The sequence below is a fragment of the Phaenicophaeus curvirostris genome, chromosome 16 (assembly GCF_032191515.1).
Source record: "Phaenicophaeus curvirostris isolate KB17595 chromosome 16, BPBGC_Pcur_1.0, whole genome shotgun sequence".
In the NCBI taxonomy this organism is placed as follows: Eukaryota; Metazoa; Chordata; class Aves; order Cuculiformes; family Cuculidae; genus Phaenicophaeus; species Phaenicophaeus curvirostris.
In genome coordinates, this window is record NC_091407.1 from 11180900 (window position 1) to 11202259 (window position 21360).

General features: G+C 39.3%; 1 protein-coding gene across 4 annotated transcripts in view; it reads left to right on the forward strand.

The window, feature by feature from the left end:
- The window catches only part of GRIN2A (glutamate ionotropic receptor NMDA type subunit 2A), a 165130-nt gene that overhangs the window by 80869 nt on the left and 62901 nt on the right, over positions 1-21360 (forward strand). For all 4 annotated transcript variants that reach the window (XM_069870506.1, XM_069870508.1, XM_069870507.1 and 1 more), the window contains exon 4: positions 10226-10818. In XM_069870506.1, the coding sequence (XP_069726607.1) occupies positions 10226-10818 (593 nt within the window). The remainder of the gene's footprint in view (positions 1-10225; positions 10819-21360) is intronic.

A 21360-nucleotide genomic window follows, 5' to 3' on the forward strand; every position in this document is an offset into this window, starting at 1 on the left:
TGTAATAGCATAAATAAACTGGGCATGGTAAAACTCTCACATCTCTGCAGATGCTCCTTTACGAGTGAGCCTACCCTCCTTTGGAGGCTGTTGAGCTTCCTGTACTCCCATTGAATTTAGGTGTGAGGGTACTTAGAATTTAGTTGCAGTATGGATACATGAAGAAATCTATTAAGTGTTGTATTCTATACTGAGATTAGTTAAAAATCTTGTGTTTCCTACCTATGTCAGAAAAACTCTGAAGTTTATTCTTTTATTTCTGTAGGAATCTACAGAGGTCATTGATTTGTGTGGTGATGCAGCTATCTAAGAAATAGCTGTGTGCGTAGTGCAACTAATAAGCATTCCTGGCTTTATAAACAACAACCGTAAAGTATGTTTTTCTACTTATTTATATTCCATACAAGAGTTGTTGTGTCTCTCTCTTCAAAGTATAAAGATATTGTGCAGGTTAAGGAAAATAGCTTCAGTCCTCTTCGCACTGTACTGAACATTGTACAAACATGCCTTTTTTATAGCTGGAATGAGATACTCAATTTGCTAGAGCACTGCAGTATTTACTATACCTAGTATGACTGTCAAATATGTAATAACTTCTAGAAAGAATTACTGTGCTTTGTAAGGACCTACATTTAATGTTTTGAACATTTCCTTTCTTCAAGTTATGTTTTCCCTCTGATATTTACTGTAAATCAGAACCATGCTTAAAGATACTTTGCCTGTCCTTAACTAAGGAAGTAGCTTGAACTGAGCTTTTTCAGGGAAGAAATGGCTTTACTGCCCATACGAAAATCTCAGTAATTTGAATATATGCTGGTAGAGGTTTTCTACCCGGAATATCATTTGCTTATCGGAGTAATGCTTGACAAATCTCTGGATGTGTGATATTCTTGCAGCTAAATAAGTTGTTGCATCCTTAAACAGAATGCCAGAAAGAAAATACAGAAGGAGTGGAACTGTGTGGGTAGAGTCAGAAAAATTAGGTGCCACAGAGTTTTTATGTTTGTATCTCTGTTATATTACCATCCATCATAGAATGCAACATTAAGTGCTCATGTCCTTATCTGGTTAGCACACTGATATTGCAGAACTATTGTATCTGCCTGCAGCTGAATTCTACTTTCTCCCTTGTTCCACATTCTTCTCTTGTTTCTTCTATAATGGTATGAATGCAGTAGCTCTGAATACTGGAGACTTTGCAACTCCTTTAACTCAAATGTTTTATGTTGTGTGATTTTAGCTATGGTTATTCAAAGGCTCTGCAATGAATACCAGTGAAACATCATGTTTTTGGTGTACTTTGAGCTATGTTGTTTTAAGTAGGATTCATTCTAAGATATGCAGTTAGCCCCCCCTCCTCAGTTTGAGCTAGGGTGAAAAGCAAGTACTGATATAGATAATATGTATCAGAAATTCTGTAACTGAATTTGCTTCTGACTTGCTGCTATTAAATGTACTATGGAAAAGAATATTCATTGCTAGACTGATGGGCTGATCACTCACTTTGAGAAAGCATGTAATTTCTATTAGCATAACAGAAGAGCTGCTGTAGCTTTGCCCAGAGGCCAAAGATGATGCCTAAAGAGGAGAGCATAAAGGATAAGCACAAATGGTGTTTCCTTTGAATCGCTCTCTTTTTCAGATCTGCTGATTGTATGTAACAGCAGAGGAGCAGCATGCTGAGTACTTTGAAACACTTCCTTCTAGAAGAATTTAAAAGCAGCATGCATGCTTTGGATAAGTTATGATGTTTTTGTGACTTTGCCTTCCAAAGGCAGGTGAGTTGGGTTTGCACCTCTTCTTCTTTAGAACCCAAACCACCTGGGGAACCAAAATACATGAAGATCAACAATCTTGACTGTCTCATCTTATCATCATCTTCCTCTGCTACTGTAATGTGTTCCACAAATCTCTGTTGCCATGGAAAGCTGCTCTGAATGGCTCCTTGAACTCTTTTTAGCCTTCCTCTTAAAAGATTTCCTTCCCATTTGTCTGTTTGCCCTCTCTATCTAGCCTCTTGCTGTTGGATTTCTCTTGTCAAGCCAATGCTGCCGAAGCCGACTAGTTACACAGAGGTGGCCAGTTCAGGGGTCCCGGCTCATAAAGGCAAAGCACACAGTTACAAGCAATTGAATTTGTTTTGTCTTTTTTTTATTTGCTTAATATTTTAACCTCGCCATTTGGTGAAAGGGGGTGGAGGGGGAGGTTGTTTGTTGCCTTCATTTTTACTCGTTAAGTGTAGATGTGTGGAAATGTCTTAGTTAATGGTTTTCTGGCTTCTCATCCCAAAACAAGTGAGGAGTATTTTAGCATTCGATTGAGACCAAATGTTTTTGGTGGAGATGATTTGTCAAGGCATTTTTATTGATATTTAATTATGTGTATCATTCTACATAGTATATAGCATTTAGGCACATGTGCAGTACATACTAAAAATAATCAGCATATTTGGCTCAATTCAGCTGCCATTAAATGAGGAATTGTTACTGATTCTGGATTTAATGCTGCATCCTTGGCTGCAGCATACTTGAACATTATTGTGGGTAACATTTTGATTCTGTTTACACAATTAGCAAATTTGGATCTTAACGGTAAAAGCTGTATGAAAATCCTTTCACAGATTTTTGTTGACGCATGAGTTGTAAGCAGTTTGTTATGCAGGATTTTCTTGTGTAATATGTGTACTGGATAAGGTAGAAAATTTGGACATAGAGTCACACCTCCAACCACTCAAATTCTTGTTCTGAAACACTTTTTGTGTAGGGTGGGGATAGAGAATACATACCTAAATTACTCTGTGATGTCATCGTACAGCTAAGTGTGTAAGATACCAGAGAGCTGGAACGGAAGTTTGTCTCAGGGATGAATTATTACAAAGTATTGATTCTTGAAAATGGAAGCATGTGAAATTTTGCTTAGTGAAAATATTAACATTAAACTGAAAAAATGTTACCAAATTTAGGAATTTTAATTTAGGAGGTACCCAAAAAAGATGTCAAGTAAAGTGAATTCTAGGAGATTTTGTGGATGACTCACGGTAATTTGTGTGCATGTTTAAACTTATGGCTAGGGTAGAGCAAAATCAATTTAGATGATTGATTTTGAAAAAAATTAACTAGGCTGGTGCTGTAAAAAGCTGTTAATCAGACAAAATGTGGGCATTGCACATTTTAAATACTAATACATAACCCTTTGGGGCAGTAAAATCTGTAAGACTAAACTATTAGAATGAAATTTCATTGGCTGGAAAATGAAAAAAGAGATTAAAAAGCTTTGCTTTTTATTGAAAGAGGAAGATAAACCAATATTTTTTCATTTGTTTCTCTTTTTGGACTTCCTTGGAAATTCTGGAATTTCCAGAATTTCTTTGTGAGAGATCTGTCTACCTGTACTGAAATGTGGCTATCGGAGACTTATTTTGAAACTGGACAGTTAAATCCTGTATACAAGGTTGTTGTCAGTAAGCATTTCCACTAAGAGTAGGATTGTTTTCAAGATTTATAATTAGAACTAGTTGTCTGCTCCAAGAAATTGTTAACTCACTGTAAACTAAAATGCCTTGAAGTTCCCTAAATTGCCCATGAATCAACAGAAGCTGATGCTTCTCTCATGGCCTTATGGGAGCACATTTGGTTCAAAGTAAATGAACTAGCTGATTTGATAGGTAATTCTTTATAGTAACAGACTGAAACTTGAGGAAGGTGAGAAATTCCAGGTAGCCCAGCATGTTGCTTTATTAGTAAAACAACCTTTCATCGAATGACCACACGAAAATCCCTGCTGGTTCGCATGAATCTTTTCATGATTTTATCAAATTCAGTCACAGCGTTGTTGATGTCATGTCAGCTGGGGAAAGCATTTTTCACTTACCTATCCTGGTAGAATTGGAGCTCAGACTGAAACACCACAATTTCCAGTGTGGGAACAGTCTGTGAATGGAAAGATAGATACTAGATATGTTGAAAACGCAGGCAGTACGCTCCAGCCCGGGGAACGGTTCCTGAGCTCTGTGCTAAACTAGTTATCTTCCATAATTAAGTTATGTTGTTTCACTATGATGGCACATTGAGTTACTTTAATTCATTAGACATGACACTGTATTATTAGAAGAATGTGAAGGATCAAAACCCATGAACTCTGTGATGATCTGTAGAAAGCCTGTTCTTGTTCTTTTGTGTTTATTTGCTCTTCTGGTATAGAAAATATAGTGAGAAAGTTCAACTCTTGTAGTAGGCCCAGATAAGCCAAGTAGGCAGCATAAAATTAAACGGATATATTAAAGCAAAAAAGCCCCCAACCCCAAACCAACAAAAAAATCTATTTGTTATCTAGCAAAATTCTTAAGATTAAACCATGAGCTGAAAATACAGAAGCCTCTGCAAAATGAATCCCTGCAGGCTCCCTCTGGAAATGGGAAAGAACATGCTTGATTAAACTGGTGCTAACCTTTCAAAACCATGTTTCTCTGATATTTATTCCCTGAAATAATAAAAGGGGACATGTCAGATGTTGGAAAGCCATAATGTACTCCCTTGCTTGCTACTGCCCTTTTCTAACTTGAGCATTCTTCTCCCAGAGCAAACTTTTTATTTTAAATGTAAGGCCTTGGTTTGTCCTTTTTGTTGACCTTTATGCATTTTGTGGCTCTGCATTTGCAAAAGTTAAATTTCACATGAAGAGAATTTCCATCCTTTTTCTAGCTCTCCTAGAAGGCTTTAGTCTTCTCGGTGACAAATGGTGAAATGCATTCGTAGATCTATGTGTGCATATTTGGAGAACTTCAAATCTGTCACGCAGGGACTGCAGGACCACGCGTGCCCTCATCTGCAGAGCCCCTGCCCTGCTGCTCGCTCCCTCCTGCATCGCTGGGTAAGGACAGGTGGATGAATCAGGCTCAGGGTTGAGTGGAAGGGGTGAGTCAGTGTCTACCAGGACTGGGCATGGGCTTTATTGCACCTGAGCTTGACTTGGTGTAGTGGCAGCTGGGGGGGACCCAGGTGGGGCTATAGAGATTGGTGGAGGATTCTTGGGGCCCTGGCAGCTCCACAGCAGAAGCACAGCTGCCCAAAGAGAGGTTGGTATTGTCAGAGAAACCCACGTGCGGGGGTCATGCATGTTTTTGCCATGCGTGAGGCCAAGAGAGGTAACAGGTCCTTGGGAAGCAAGTCTTTTCTGCTGTTAGTAATAATTAGTAAATTATTTCCACCCTCACACGTTGCTCTGCTTTGCCTGAGAGTACATAATTTTATATAATTTCCCCCAAATTGCTCCCATGGTGATAATGGGGGAGTTTTCTCCCTGGGTGCCTCACTGAGATGTTTGTGTTGGGAATTGCATGTTCTATACTGTTAATGAATAGAGGCAGCAATTTAATAACTTAAGAGTTTAGAAATGGGTATCTTGGGAGGAAAGGTTTTCCTTTCAGCTTCTCCACTTCAGTGTTTGCATTTAGTGAAAGTTTTGCACAGGTCTGTATAGTGCCACAGCCCGTATGGCTGATACCTAGATATTCATGAGAGATAAACACGATTCACGTCATGTTTACCAGGGGATCAATGCAGCATTTCAAGTAATCTAAAAAAAAAAGGCACCAAGTTAACATACTGCAAGACACATTATTTACCTACATTTGAGATTGGTACAAATAATTTCCTTCTTTATATTTCTGATGTGATGCTAAATTGTTCAGCTTAGATTCATAACTAATCTCTGGCTTTCATTTTTTCCAGTCTTCATAAAAATGCCAAATGACTATAATAATTCATCAAATGGGAAACAGCTTGCACTGTATATGTAGACCTAGCACCACATGTCTCAAATCTGTTATAAAAATGGAATATCTAAGTTAGTGCTGTGAAATAGGAGAAAAATAATTTTTGCTGGATCTCTGTAGAGGATACAGAGTGAGTAAGAAAGAAGCAATTATGATAACTTGAAAGTATTGCTTGTAGTCCTATCAATACTAATTTTGTTCCTAGCTGAATAAAATCATCCTCTGGATTGCTTTTTAAGCTATATTTGATATTGTTTTTTGTTTCCTGTCATAATATTGCCTTACCAGGGAAAGAGCCATCCTCGACAATTCTACTAAGTGGAAAATCAGTTTGACCTTATGTTGACCCCTATTTTGCTCTGGTTTAGCATTTCATTTTCATGTAACAAAAGGTATATATTTTAGATAACAAATGTTTCTTTCTTTAACTAATCAACTATTGCAGCTTTTTCCCTGGTAGGCATAAACTACTGTCAGGGCTTACCTCAGCTGTTACAGCAGCTGTGAATATGCCCTGCTGATCTCATGGAAAAGCTGGAACTGGGAAAATAAGATGTCATGAAAATAGCTGAGGATGGTTTCAAGAGAAATATTCCCGTAATTTGTTGGAATTGTGAAGTGAAATGTGCAGTTCTGACAACAGAGACAGGTTTATGGATTCAGTACACTAATTAGAAAGCAGCTTGGTCTAATATATTAATCTATGAGCTGCTCTGTTTTGTGCCCAAGCAAGGGAATGCTGAAGTGCCCTTCTTCTGCAATGACAGACGTTTATATTGTGTACAGAATTCAAGAATAATGATAAGCGAGAAGCAATTGAAGGATTACTTCCTCTTGGTGTGACATGTACAGTTCGTTTTACTGTTGGTTGACAGCCGACTGAATATGAGCCAGCAGTGGCCCAGGTGGCCAAGAAGGCCAATGGCATCTTGGCTTGTATCAGAAGCGGCGTGACCAGCAGGTCCAGGGAGGTTATTCTCTCTCTGTACTCGGCACTGGTGAGACCGCTCCTCGAATCCTGTGTTCAGTTCTGGGCCCCTCACCACAAGAAGGATGTTGAGGCTCTGGAGCGAGTCCAGAGAAGAGCAATGAAGCTGGTGAGGGGGCTGGAGAACAGGCCTTATGAGGAACGGCTGAGAGAGCTGGGGTTGCTTAGCCTGGAGAAGAGGAGGCTGAGGGGAGACCTCATTGCTCTCTACAACTACCTGAAAGGAGGTTGTGGAGAGGAGGGAGCTGGCCTCTTCTCCCAAGTGACAGGGGACAGGACAAGAGGGAATGGCCTCAAGCTCTAGCAGGGGAGGTTTAAGCTGGACATTAGGAAAAAAATTTTCATGGAAAGGGTCACTGGGCACTGGAACAGGCTGCCCAGGGAGGCGGTTGAGTCACCTTCCCTGGAGGTGTTTAAGGGACGAGTGGACGAGGTGCTAAGGGGCATGGTTTAGTGTTTGATAGGAATGGTTGGACTCGATGATCCGGTGGGTCTCTTCCAACCTGGTTATTCTATGATTCTATGATTCTATGAAACTGTATGTTCCTGTGAAAGACAAAGAAACAAGAAGTTTTCATTTGTTCTTTTCCTTCTCTGTTCATCACTGTTGTTTGTTTACATTGCTGTGGTAGAATCCAGCTAGGAAGCTAGAACAGAAAAATCAGGTGAAGCATTACCTATCAGTTTCCACAGCTACTTCTCTAAATTTGTGCCAGTATCAGTGTAATATCTTGAGATTTTCATACTTTGAGAATTATCTATGGAATTCCTTTGTATGAAAGTTTCTTTTATTGGATAAGTGGTACAGGTTCCTTGCACCCTCCACCAGTAACCTGAATAGATGAGGCCAGTGAGGAAAGAAAATATGCATTTAAAATATCTCTGATACTACATGTGTTATTCCTATTTCAGGAAGGGCTTAGTTATTTTAACTGATGTCAAGAGAACAGTTAAATGAAAATAACCAAATAATTTTTGTTTACTACAAACATAATTTTAGTTTGTTCTTGAATATAGAAAAGAATAACTTAAATTCTATATGTTTAACAAAATACTAAGTCTGTATAGAGCAGAGGAATAAGAATGCTTTTCAGGAAGAATGTGAAGCTTTAGAAATCTCAAAATATACAGTTTTGTAGATGTTTAAGGATAAAATAGTTGAATCCCTTATAGTTTTATTTACTTGCTGTTTTTTCACTAAACTATTTACCCCCTAAACTTAATGGGTAGTATGTCCTTGAATAGTCTCCGTTTAGGCATTTAAATATCTGCTGAAGTTCCTAAGGCTGCAGTTTGCTTGTAATCTTCCATCTGTTTCAAATTCATTGTAAGCACTTACAGTCAGATCTTCAGCTCTATTAAAACCTTTGCATGAAGTCAGTGGAACTACGTGGAATTTCTTCAGATAAGACTCTTGCTTGTGACATCTGTATCCCTGCTTTTCCTGAATTCAAACCTGTTTTCACCATATAATCATATTTTTTTTCACCATTCTGATCACAAATTGGTATTAATTGCCTGATTTTGACTGAAGCTCACATTTGCAATTCTGTGAAATGGAAATGGTTTATTTTTGAACTTTTTTTATATTGTCAGACCCCTGTGATGGTGACACAGGCCATTGTGCACACACAGTTGTTCATGACCAGGGGAGAGGATAAGGACTGCTCTAAGTTAAAAATCTGTATTTACTAGTTAGTAAGGTCACACTTGGAAATGTCCATGTGAATTTTTTTCTTCCCTGAAAGACTTCATCTTCAGTTTTCTTACAGAAGAAGTTCCTCGTGCTGCACTAAGGATTTAGTATTGTGTGTGATTTAAAGGAATTCTACTATATTAGTGGCCATTAAGCAAATATAGAAATGGGTTGGAGTGAAAGGATATAATGGAAATAATTTATTTAATTTTCTGTAAATTTTACTTAGTTTTACTGTAATTTGGCATAATCACAAGTAAAAACCACAGTAAGATAGGAGCTGGAGAATATAACTGAAGTGATTGACATCGCATTGCAGTATTTTTTTATTTTCAGTTTGGAAGCAAACTTGACTTCATGGTGCTATCTCTTGATATCAGTAAATGAGTAACTAAACCATTAAATGCTGCTTCTGAGCAGATTTTTTAGTGTGCTGAGTTTATTCACCTGCAAGTGTCCTCAGATGAAAAACTTGTTTGTTTGTTTACTTTTAAACATATGGTGCAGGTCACCAAGAAGAATTCAGCAATCAAATCTTCCTAATTCAGTTCTTCTCCAAATATGTTTCATAACATCTGTAATTAAGCCCAGACCCCAGGAAGTCTGGCACTGGCATTCAGAAGGCCATCTTTAGATACCAAAGAAGCCATAGCAGATTCATTCATTATCAATAGTAGTGTGTGTTTTGTACCTTTGGTGTCAGTCTTCATGGTGCACATAAGTTGCCACTGCTGGTCAGGAATGACTAGTGAAACAAAATGAAAATGAAGAATTACATACCTTCCTGTGTATAGTTTCAGTATTCTAATCATTGTGATGTATGTAAATCTAGAATATAAAATTAAAAAATAAATCTCTATCTTACAGCAACTTGTTAAAAAGAGACCAATGAAAATGTTCATAAAATTAGTGCCAATGAAATATGCTATTGCGTTGCCTGTTTTAATAAATGGTGTTAAAATAAGAGGCACCTGCCCTTATCCTTTATAAAATACTACAAATACTGTAAAAACCTAACACAAATATTGGAAACGTGTCTCCTAGCAAACTGACAGCACAGCTGTTGGGCAGTGCAGCTAACAGTTACAGTCTGTGAGGCCATTGCTTGCATTTAGTTCCATTTAAGACCTTTAACGAGGACACCGTCAGTTTGCTGGTTGTCTCTGGAGTCCCATCCTGTTAGTTCTACATTGGGCATCAATGGGCCATGTGTTCTGAACGAATCCTGTTCAGTAGGAGTGAGACCGTGAACAGTAGTGAACTCAGTACTTGGGGAGGATAAATCTACTTCAGAGTTTGTCAGCTTCCACCAAGTCCAGTGATCCTGTGGAAATGAACTATGCTTCAGACATTAGATCTAGATGTAGAGAGCTTCTTCATAGAAATACATGTTACGTTGTGTATGTGTATGTCTGTTGTACCTAAAGCTTGATATGAATTTGTTGGGTTGCATTCCTAATAAGTCTGGTGGATCTCAAGCTACCAGCAGTAAGTGCTGATCTGAATTGTTGTCTTCAAGTGATCAAGCGCTCAGAAATTTCCTACATAAATATCTATTTGTTGCTTTTTGGCAAATATTTTAATTAGCTATGGTACTTATGATCAGTTTTTCTTATTAATGATATCAATGTGGTAAGGCATGGCAAGTTATTTCAATGCAATGAAAGTTTGGGTAACCATGGTGGACTGAAAAGAGCAGAAGGATTAGAGATTCTGTTCCCTTAAGATTTGTATAGAAGTAGTAATTTTTCACTGTTTGGTGTTCTAGGATGTGATGTCCACGTTCTTCCAGTTTGGGGCTTCCATCCAGCAAGAAGCCATTGTCATGCTGAAGATCATGCAGGATTATGACTGGCATGTGTTTTCTTTGGTGACCACCACTTTCCCTGGATATCGAGACTTCATCAATGTCATTAAGACCACAGTGGAAAACAGTTTTGTGGGCTGGGACATGCAGAACATCATCATACTTGATACCGCCTTTGGAGATGCCAAGACCCAAATTCAGCTGAAGAAAATTCATTCATCCGTCATCCTGCTATATTGTTCCAAGGATGAAGCTGTCTACATACTGGATGAGGCTCGTTCCCTGGGCCTTACTGGCTATGATTACTTTTGGATAGTTCCCAGCCTAGTTAGCGGTAACACAGAAATTACTCCCAAGGAGTTTCCTTCAGGACTTATTTCAGCATCTTATGATGAATGGGACTACAGTTTAGAAGCTCGGGTACGGGATGGCCTTGGGATTATTGCCACTGCCGCATCAGCCATGCTGGAAAAATACTCCTTCATTCCTGAAGCGAAAACTAGCTGCTATGGACAACTGGAGAAAAATGACCGGCCATCTCAAACCTTGCACAAGTAAGGCTTGTTGGTTTATTTTTTTTCCCTATTTAGCCTTGATAATTTTCCATTCTATTGCCATTGCATGTTTCTTGAAGGAGAATATTGTTTTTTAGTAATCCATCATGCGCTTTTTAAGCAAAGTTTTCCAGATATTTCCAGGCAACTTGCAATAGGACTTGCTGCACATGGAAACTGTGCATGCGGAAATGATATTATGTGCTGTGGAGAATAAGTAACTGCTCTGGATCTGATGTATAAGATGAAGGAAATGGTCTTGGAGAGTATGAAGCTAAGTTAATATTGTGCCATTGTGTACCTAAACTACGAGGTAAAATTGTTGGAATGCTCCAGAGGCTGTGCCTGAATCATTTGCAGCAGCAGGAATCTCATAATGTTTTAGAAGACAAGAGATGTGCAGTGTTAAAAAGGTGACCTTAGAAATTATAGAAGTGTTAGATTAGTTAGGCAGATTTCTTGCTTATGAGGATTTTATTTTTGTCACCTGTACTAGAATAACTGTAGAAAGTAATCTGCGTTAAACTAAGTCGCCATGGGTGTTTTCTCAAAACTGTTTGTTAAATGGGAACTACTAAGGTTTAAATCAGCATTCTTTGGGGACTTTTTCCCTTTTTCCCCCACCTTTTAATTATCCCTTTTAGATGTGGTACTCCTAATAACTTCTACACAAAACATTGCATAATACATGCCATGCTGTAATATATTTCTTTATCCAGTTTGTGAGAGGCAGTGAAGACAACTTGGCATGGTTTTTAATAGGTCTTTACAATATCTTATATGGACGTTGTTAAGCAGTGTTTATGAAATTTGTTCTAACTGAATACTGGAGATGAAGTGCTTTCTGCAGAAAAGCAGGATGGAATTGTTACAAGAAGTCAGTGCTGATTTCTTATATGAGATTGTGGAACATTTTTAATCTTCTGAGAAGTTTGTGCCTACTTGGATTAGGGCTTTATTGCCATACAGTGTCCTGGAACAGTTGTTGTTTTCCATTAAAATGGCATCTTTGTGCACTGCATTCTTCAGAAGTTCTGTTAAAAGCCAAATACTGCCAAGTAAATAGATTTTAACATTTCATACATGTATTTCATAAATAGTTCAGCCAAAGTTCAGAAACTTGTGCAGTTCTCCTTAGAGAGGACTTGCCTTTAGTCTGACACTTCCACTTCTCTTTGGTCTCTACTTTCCTATTTCTAAGCCTCTGCTTCCAAAATGATACGAATTTACCAGAGAAGTGGCAGAAATCTTTTCCTGCTGCTCCACTTGCCTCTGGGGAGTGACAGGAGGCAGCACGGGTGGTTCTCAGGTCCTGCATGGCTCTGGGAAAGCCGTCTGATGGTCACTTGTGTGAGGGCAGAGAAGACAGAAGAAGCTGCTGGGATGGCTGTCCTACCTGCACTCAGGAGGTGATCCTCCTCCAGTTCTTAATGCATGGACTGACAGTGCTAGATAAAAGCGAAAGCTAATGGCATCCCATTAACCAAATTCTGTGCCTTAACAGTGAGATCTCTACAAGCAAAGAATCATAGAATCATAGAATCCCCAGGTTGGAAGAGACCTACTGGATCATCGACTCCAAAGAAATTCACTATTCATATTTGAACACCAGTTTCTATGAAGTTAAATTGCATTCTGTCATCAGAGGAGTTTAAAATACAGTGGTTCAGTAAAAAACTTGAACCTGTTTCAGAAAGAAGTCCTACCCCATTGTTTGGTGATACACAAGTGTAGGCTGGAATTAGGTATTCAGCATAAGTTGTCTTTCTTCAAAAAATCATTTTTTTTCATGTTAAATCTGTACAACTACAAGAATAGGGCCTGTGACTATGAGGGCAGTGTGATTAGACTTTAGTAGGAGATTCTGCAGAGTGCAGTGCGTGATGCACATAGGAATTATTAATAGGAGAAGGTGTAATATGCTGCACTGTTGTTAATAAAGTCAACTCACGATGCAAAACATTGCACTATGAAGTGAGAATGTTTTCCATACTGAAGATTCTCTGAGCTTCTCTAACACCAAGAACAAGAAACAGGCTGTTTTTAATTTAGAAATGTCAAAATTACACTAAAACGAATAAACTTTAAATAGTCCTTCTTATGTAATAACTCCACAAGACTATTCTTGTCACGTATAATCTGCAAGGAAAGCAAGTTTATACAAGCATTCAGCAGCGCTAAGTAATCTCTGGGATCTGACCAGTCTCTCCAAGCCAAGGTGAATTATGTAAATTCATTGTACTTTCATATTTTCATCAGTAAATGAAATGTCCTTACATGACAAATCAATGCCTAAATTGCAGTTTTATTCTGAAATGTAATCTTCACAGTTTCAGGTCACAGATATGTTAAACTACAAGATAAATGGGGTCCAGTCCTGTTCAACATCTTTATCAATGACCTGGATGAAGGCATTGAGTGCATCCTTAGCAAGTTTGAAGACTACAGTAGGCTGGGATGTAGTGTCGATCTGCTGGAAGGCAGGGAGACTCCAAAGGGATCTGAACAGGCTGGACCGCTGGGCTGAGACCAATGGCATGAGGTTTAACAAGACCAAATGCCGGGTCCTGCACTTGGGGCACAACAACCCTGTGCAGCTACAGACTAGGACAAGAGCGGCTGGAAAGCTGCCTGGAGAAGGAGGACCTGAGGGTGTTGATTTGATAGCTGGCTGCCAGGTGGCCAAGAAGGCCAATGGCATCTTGGCTTGTATCAGAAACGGCGTGGCCAGCAGGTCCAGGGAGGTTGTTCTTCATCTGTACTTGGCACTGGTGAGACCGCTTCTTGAATCCTGTGTTCAGTTCTGGGCCCCTCCTCACAAGAAGGACGTTGAGGCTCTGGAGCGAGTCCAGAGAAGAGCAACAAAGCTGGTGAGGGGGCTGGAGAACAGGCCTTATGAGGAACGGCTAAGAGAGCTGGGGGTGTTTAGCCTGGAGAAGAGGAGGCTGGGGGGAGACCTCATTGCTCTTTACAACTACCTGAAAGGAGGTTGTGGAGAGGAGGGAGCTGGGCTCTTCTCCCAATTGACAGGGGACAGGACAAGGGGCAATGGTCTCAAGCTCCACCAGGGGAGGTTTAGGCTGAACATTAGGAAAAAAGTTTTCATGGAAAGGGTCACTGGGCACTGGAGCAGGCTGCCCAGGGAGCTGGTTGAGTCACCATCCCTGAAGGTGTTTAAAAGACAGATAGACAAGGTGCTCAGGGACATAATTTAGTGGCAGATAGGAATGGTTGGACTCGATGCAGGAGTCTTTTCCAACCTGGTGATTCTATGAATGCATACAATGCTGCATTAAGGAGCTAACTTGGGCAAAGGGATCTGGAGCATCCTCACAATGAAAAAGGCTGAAGTAATTGTAAATACCTTATGGACCCGCAATCTGCTGTGCTGTGCCTCTTTGTGCTGGGAATCAGTGCTGGAGAGGTAGGGTGCGTGAAAGGACACTGCTTGCAAGCGCAGGAGCAGAGACCTCAGTGGAAAGTGGGAAAGAGGCTCTGTGAGGTAATGCTGTGCAAAACCAAGCTCAAGAATGGAGGAAAAAAAAATGATTTTTAGACTCCATCTATTATAATGACAGTCTAATTCAGCTTTAAAACCCAGCACACTATTCTAAGGCTATGCTATAATAGCTAATTTGCTTGTAAATGGAGTTTGGTAATGCTTTATGTGCGACTTTCTGCATCTAGACAGTGATTTTTATCTCCATTTATGAAGAAATTCTATGTAAAGAAAGCCATGAAGTGAAAGCTCCTCCTTCCTCTTTTTCAAATCCTTTTAGTATTAAATTGGTTTGAAGCTATATATGCTTTGAAGCACACAATTTGTCCTTCCTCTGTCACTGCAATTTTAAGATGCTTTTATTTGCTTTATAGACCCAGAAAACATCAGATTTGCTTTAGTTTTTGGAATAATTTGATCAACATTCACTTCCGATTCACATAGGAAAACTAGTTTTCCCTTATGAATAAAGGATTTAAAATAGAATACTAGGATCGTTTTCAGTGTATTAAAGAAACCCCATACATTTATATGTATTTACTGATTCAGATCATCTTTTTCCATCTGTGTAAGACCTAGATTCTCCCAAGATAGAAAAAATACCGTTGTGTGAAATAGTGGCAGTAGCACAGCAGGATAGATAGATTTAGCAGCTCATTAATGCAATATCAGTTGAACAAATCCTTGCTCTCTCTTAAAAAAGGAAACCATGTAAGCAAACAAACAGCAATACAAAATATCCCTGCCAGTCGTCATGGAAAATGCTGCTGCTTTGTGAATAAAATGCCTCTGCTTTGTCTGGAAGAGCACTCCTATTGCATATAAAGTCGTAACCCTGGAAGATACAATTTTCAACAGCATTTCCAACCACTGATCTGTGTAGGGGTGACAAAGCTGTTACTCTGCTGTCATTATCCTCTTAAGCAAAACTGTATGTCTGTCCATAGGTATTCAGGCGTTTAGCATGCGGTGTTTACATTTAGTGACACTCAGTTTCCAAATACAACCAAATAATATGCAGGATTTAAAGACTCTTCTTACTTTTGGTAATGAAGGTGTAGGGCTACATTTATTCATTTTAATTGTCAAAAGACTTGGGAAAATACGTATTTCCTGATTTATTGTATGATTGAAGATGTATCTTTGTTTAACTAGTTCTGCGTGAAGCAAAATGCTTTTTCACTGATGGTATATTTGCTGTGCAGAAAAACAAGTGTTATTTACACTTATCTAAGACTCTCCAGGATATTTTATTTTGTGATCCCACTGTGGTTTTACTGCGGCCACTGCATGCTCACAGGGGTGCATTGCACTCAATGATGATCTGAGAAACTAACCAAATTTCAGTAGTTGCATACATTGCTTGTGTGTTGTGGAGGGAAACAGCTAATTTGAGTGTGTTTTATAGTAAATTTAGTACTTCAGTTTTGCTAACTTTAAGGCTTGAAGAAGTTTCAATCTTTGCATGCTGCTAGGTTTCCTTATTCTCCTCCTTCACTACTGTGAATGCTGCTCTGTGCAAACAAATCCAAAAGAGGATGATGCGCCTAAATGGCTGAAGGCATGAACACAGCTGCAAGCCTTTGTGGAGCACTGAGGCCACAGGAGTGCAGGGGGCAAGGAATTTTCAGACAGGACCCTATATTTAGGCATCTCCAAATGAGGACCACACTGCCAGTCCTGTATTTAATGTTAATGACTAATTTCAGATGTTCTGGATTATAAGAAATTATTATTGTCAACATCAAAAAAAAGAAAAAAGAGAAAAGATACTAAAGACAGAAGAAAAATTGGTCAGTGGGAGAATCCTGCCTTGCCTTGTTAATTTGTATGAGGGTGCTCTCTGATCAGGAGAACTAATAGAGTATTATAGCACTCGTATTGGTATACACGGACACACAAAGTATTATTTACTTCTGATGAGCAGATGTTAAGCAGGTACAACTAGATATTTGCACTTCTTTTAATTTATCTGCTGTAATTGCCCTATTCTATAGTATGAGGGCATTTTCCATGTAGTTGCATTAAACAGCAGGAACTGAATTGATGAAACAGTCATCGTCTTCCTCTGAAAGCACAACTAAACTTCACTGGCAACAAAAGGGGTTGTGGAGGAAAACACTCCACCCAAAAGATTCCAACTTGGTGCTGGTTTACTGATCAAGTGACTCAAGAAATTATAGAGAATTAACATCAGAATTTTCTCCCAGGTTCAAATGGTTTAGGAAGCAGAAGGTGCCAAACAGTTACCAGATTGGAGGCTTTTAGAAAATTTTCCCCTTTATGTGATAATTTTCAAAATTTTAAAGCAAGAGAACAAGCATGGTCTCTGTTCTGGAGTTGAGCAGAGCCAAACTTCAGGGCTGACAGCAGGCCTTGAAATTCAAAATATAAGTGAAGTTTCCTGGAGATGGAGCTGCTGCAGACACTGTCACCTTACAGGAAGCCAGGCTGGGCTTTGCACGGAAGAGTTTGGGATTCTTCTGATGTGGTGCAACAAAATGTAACCATATTAGTGCTTTTTATGAAATGCTATTGCTAATAATAACATTAAGTCACGAAACCTGCTGGGTGTTTCACAAGTGATGCGAGTGTGTAGCACCCTCCCAGGCATCTGAGCCCTTTCTAATTGTGCCCCCTCCTTGCCCCCTCTCAGAAGGGCTCCCTGGGCTCCCCGGGAGTTTTGTCATGTCTGGCAGAATTGGGGCAAAATGACTTTTCCAGACCTAGTGGCAACTAATGCTTTAAGGAGCAGCTGGCAGGAGGTACAGGGAGTTGGCAAGGCCATTCCTGTTTCACAGTCGCTGAGCATATTGTTCCCAAGATTTTACTCATCCATGCTGGCTCAAGGCCTAAGAAGATACAGCTCCAAAGCAGAGCATTGTCGTGGAGTTATATTCAGAAGAGCGAGGGCTGGGGGAAATGAAGGAGGAGGCAAAAGGAGGAAGACGAGGCTCTTTGCATCACGGTGCAGGATTTGAGTTTAGAAAATAAAATCCTTCATAACCCAAGAGAAAAAACTCTCACTAAAAAGGCTTCACTGTTTGATAAATGCATCACTAATTTGCTTAACAGTGATCTGTTTCAGACCTATTTCTATTTCTGTATGTACTTCATACCACAAATTCTATGTTTTATACATTCAGCATTTCTTGATTTGATTGTATAGAAGTTTTTAGGAAAACTGTTTCTTAATGATAAATAATTTGTCTTGGGGTTTGTACTGATAAGTATCTTTCAGATTTCATAATAGTATCATGATAAGGGAGTTCAGCAGTTCAGAGCCTCAACAAGATAAAGAAGAAAAACCAAAATTTGGATTCAGTCCTGCTTTTTTAGGTATGATGCTGGGTGAACGCCAAGCCCAGACAGGCTGGCTGTCTAGATTATTAAAATGGTTGGTTCATACTGTTTGGAGGAAAGAGAAATATCATCAGATGACATGTTGGTTGTGAGGCATTTCATCTGCTTTAAATCTCAGTTTGGAAATCCCTTCTCTGGGAGAAGAGTTGGAGAGTTTCTTTTATGAAACCTATATTTCCCTAAGCCTTTGCTGTTTCTCTTCACTGCCTGCCATTGTCACGGATTTGAAACACTGCCCCATGGTGAAGAAGGCAATAAATAAAAGCTGGTAGTCCCCAGTGATGGCATCTGAGGAATTTATCGAGTTTGATTATCTAATCTGGGCTGCAGGATGAGGGCAGGAGACGTGGGTCTGAACTTGTGGCAACAAGGGGTCCCATGGGTTTTCTGTTCCTTGGAGCTATAGGTCCATGTGCTTTATTTACAAGTCTCGTAATGAAGTTCTCTTCTTTGGAGGTAGCTTAGGAGGGATATGTTTTCATTAATGCCTCTGCCTTACCCATTATATTTTTCCTAGCCAGTGATCTGTTTGGGAGCTGGATATGAGGTGGATTTCACTCCAATAACAAACCAGCCGGTTGTCACAGAGCTGGCTCTGTTCCTGGGCCCAATGAGTCCTGAATTTCTCCTGTTAAAAAACTGAATCTGTATAAAATTATTTTTATGAAATAAAAAGGAAGGAGCAGATATGAGAGCAGCCAGAAGAAAGGGCGCCCAAGGCAGTCTGTGCTTCCCTATCTTTAGCTTTGCTTGTAAAGCCATGGGATGTTTGCTGAGGGTGTTTTCTTGACAGTTTGGTTTCTAAAGGTGTGATTCCCTCATGGTGTGGATGCCGTCCGTTCTGCAGCCCTGCTGGCAACCTTGGTACCCTTTGTACCTGGCTGGAGCTTGGAGCCGTTTCTCTTGCTGTCACACTCAGGCCCATCACAGTGAAGGTTTCAAAGGTAACCCTGAGAATTCAACACGTGTGCTTGTCTCTGCACACAACTGAGCAATTTATTTATGGGTAGATGCTGTGATGTTATGAAAATAAGAGGAAGAAGGCGAAGAAGGCTTAAACCTTTGCAGGGGAGAAATCAAAAGATCCCTTCTGTAGGAAAAGCAGCTGTTGTTACTAATTGTGCCGCTTATTTTCATCCTAGCACAGGCAGTTTCACATTCACGTTTCTGTGGAGAGATGGAAAGAAAGTAAACACAAAATAGAGAAAAATGGGGACAACACCAAACCAAACAGTCTAGGGTGTAGAAAAGGGAATATTTTTACTGTATTAGTTTTGGTGAGAGCGTTTTTTTATCATATGTCTGATGATAATCTCAACTACATCGTATGAATTCATTTCTAAGGGACTGATGACTTTGAAAAGTTTTAACTTACTGCATTGCTCCAAGGACTTGCTGGGTCTGATATACATGTACAGAATTGCTAACTTTCAAAATCCAGGTATTTGGTATCTTCTAGAAGCCCTGAACTTTTGCATATTTGTAAAAATATTTCCTTAACTATGACATCTTTTTAATGCAGTCATTCTTGCGTCTTTCTAGAAGAGTATTTCAGTTTTATCTTTTATTTATCATGCTGGCCTCAGCAACTGCAGAGTAATGGTGCTTCAGCAGTGTGTAGGCTAGTTTTATCCTGACTCTACAGTAGTAGAGGCTGTGCAATGCTTTTGAGGGATGATTCCAAATTGTATGCTATATTTTTTACTTACTTCTAGGCCTATGAATCTCAAAACTCTGTATTTCCCTTGCCTGCTGGCCAGGGTTTTACTCAGCTTGGCTTTCCTCTGGAGAAGCTGATTGATTCAGGGACTGGTTCTTATGCTGTTGCCCATAGCAAAAGTTATCCTGAAAAGAAGAAGCGAAGGACTAGGTCTCTTGAGTCACTGCTCTTAATGGATGAGTAGCAGTAAGCTCACCTTGCTCTGCAGGATAAATAAATTGTAAAGTATTGCTGCAGGGTCTTCTGGAACACAGGTGGGCATGAGAGTGCTTATCCTGAGGACACACGTACTTGGGAGAATGCTCCCTGCCCGGTATCCCATTGACACAGCATGTGGAGGGTACAGCTGGATGGGGACTGCTCTGATACACTTGTAGTACGTCACTGTTCGTTTTTTCACAGCCCCCAAAGAAGTTTATGAAGCTGGGGCTAGGACTTATCTTTTTTGGACACAAAGCATTCTTCATAATTTATGTAGGTTTATGGATTTTTCTTAAACTTACCTGCCAGAGAACCAATGAAACCTTCTTGCTTTTGCTGTCAAACCCTTTCATCTTTTGAGGGAACACTTGTGTGTTTTGCATATACACATATATAAATATATGGTAAACAACAAAAGCAATCCCATACCTTGCATGTTGGCTGTTGTATAACACAGAAGCAGACAATTTCAAAGATTCTGCTCCAGGAGTGGTTGCAGTTTTGCTGCGGTCTCAGCTGTTTTCAAGCAGTTTAGGAAATCCTTGCTAAACACCTTGTGGGCAAGGAAGGTCCCTGGCTTCTATAAGAAGACTGGCCAGAAAGGTGCTTCTGTTTCAGCTATGTTGTACCATAGCAAATGGTCTTCTAAAAACTTACGTCTGATCCTCTTGGCAAAGTGTTCTCCCATTTCTTAGTGGAAATTACAGTCAATTAAGATGTGATATAATATTTACAGAGTTAAAAAACCCAGCTTATTCAAATTTGTTCTGTCTTTCTCGATAGAGTCAGAATTTTAACTTGGATGAATATTGCATAGTTTTGGCAGTAATATGAAGCTTTATCAGAGTTACTTCTTGATATTTCTTTGTCTGAAAAAATTAAGTTAGAAACACTGAGAGCGGTTTGCAGCTTCGGTGCTTCAAAGGCTTACTGGAAATACAACAGGACCAGTGTTCTACTGTGGTGTTTCAACAATTCTCTTTAAAATTTTGTTATGGAAAGTGACAAGAAAAAAAGAATTATATAAATGTTTAAAAATATTTGAAGTATATAGTACAGGCTTGATTCATTGTGTGATAAAAATCTGTTTTGGATTCAGCATGAGAATAGCTTAACTCCTATCCCCAGAATTCCTTTTTTCATACACGTATCACTTGGGGAATCTTAAAAACTTCAGTTTGCAGAAGTTAATTAAGTCTTCAGTGTCATAATATCATCACAAGGACTCCCGATACCATGTTTTTGCAAAGCTTATGGCATTAATGAGGTATGAAAACAGATTAACTGCTAATCCAAGGTGTGTGCTGAGTCGCCCCCTTAAAGTAACAAGCCTGAATAATCAAGTACCTTATTTAGTTAAAAATAGGAGTATGCAATTCCAAGACTACTTCAGAAATGTATTTTGACCAATTCAGAAAGCAAAGTAATCTCACACAGGATTAATCTTGGACTTAAAACTCTATAAGAATACAATATAACATAGATACTTGCTTTTCTTCACCTCTCCTAACCACGAACAGAAAAGCACACAGTTGTTTTCTTGTAAAGACAAGAATTTTAGGATCTTGGCCAGTAAAATCGGGAAAGGACTTCTGTCTTTTGTGGAGGAAAAATGACAATTCAAAAGGGAATGTATATTATAAGCATTGGTTTCTGAAGAACACAGGCAGTTGATGAATTTTATACAGAAAAGTGTGTTTGGGAAAGTGAGAATCTCTTTGAAGTTCTTTTTCACTGCTGCAATTTGAAAAACTGGGGT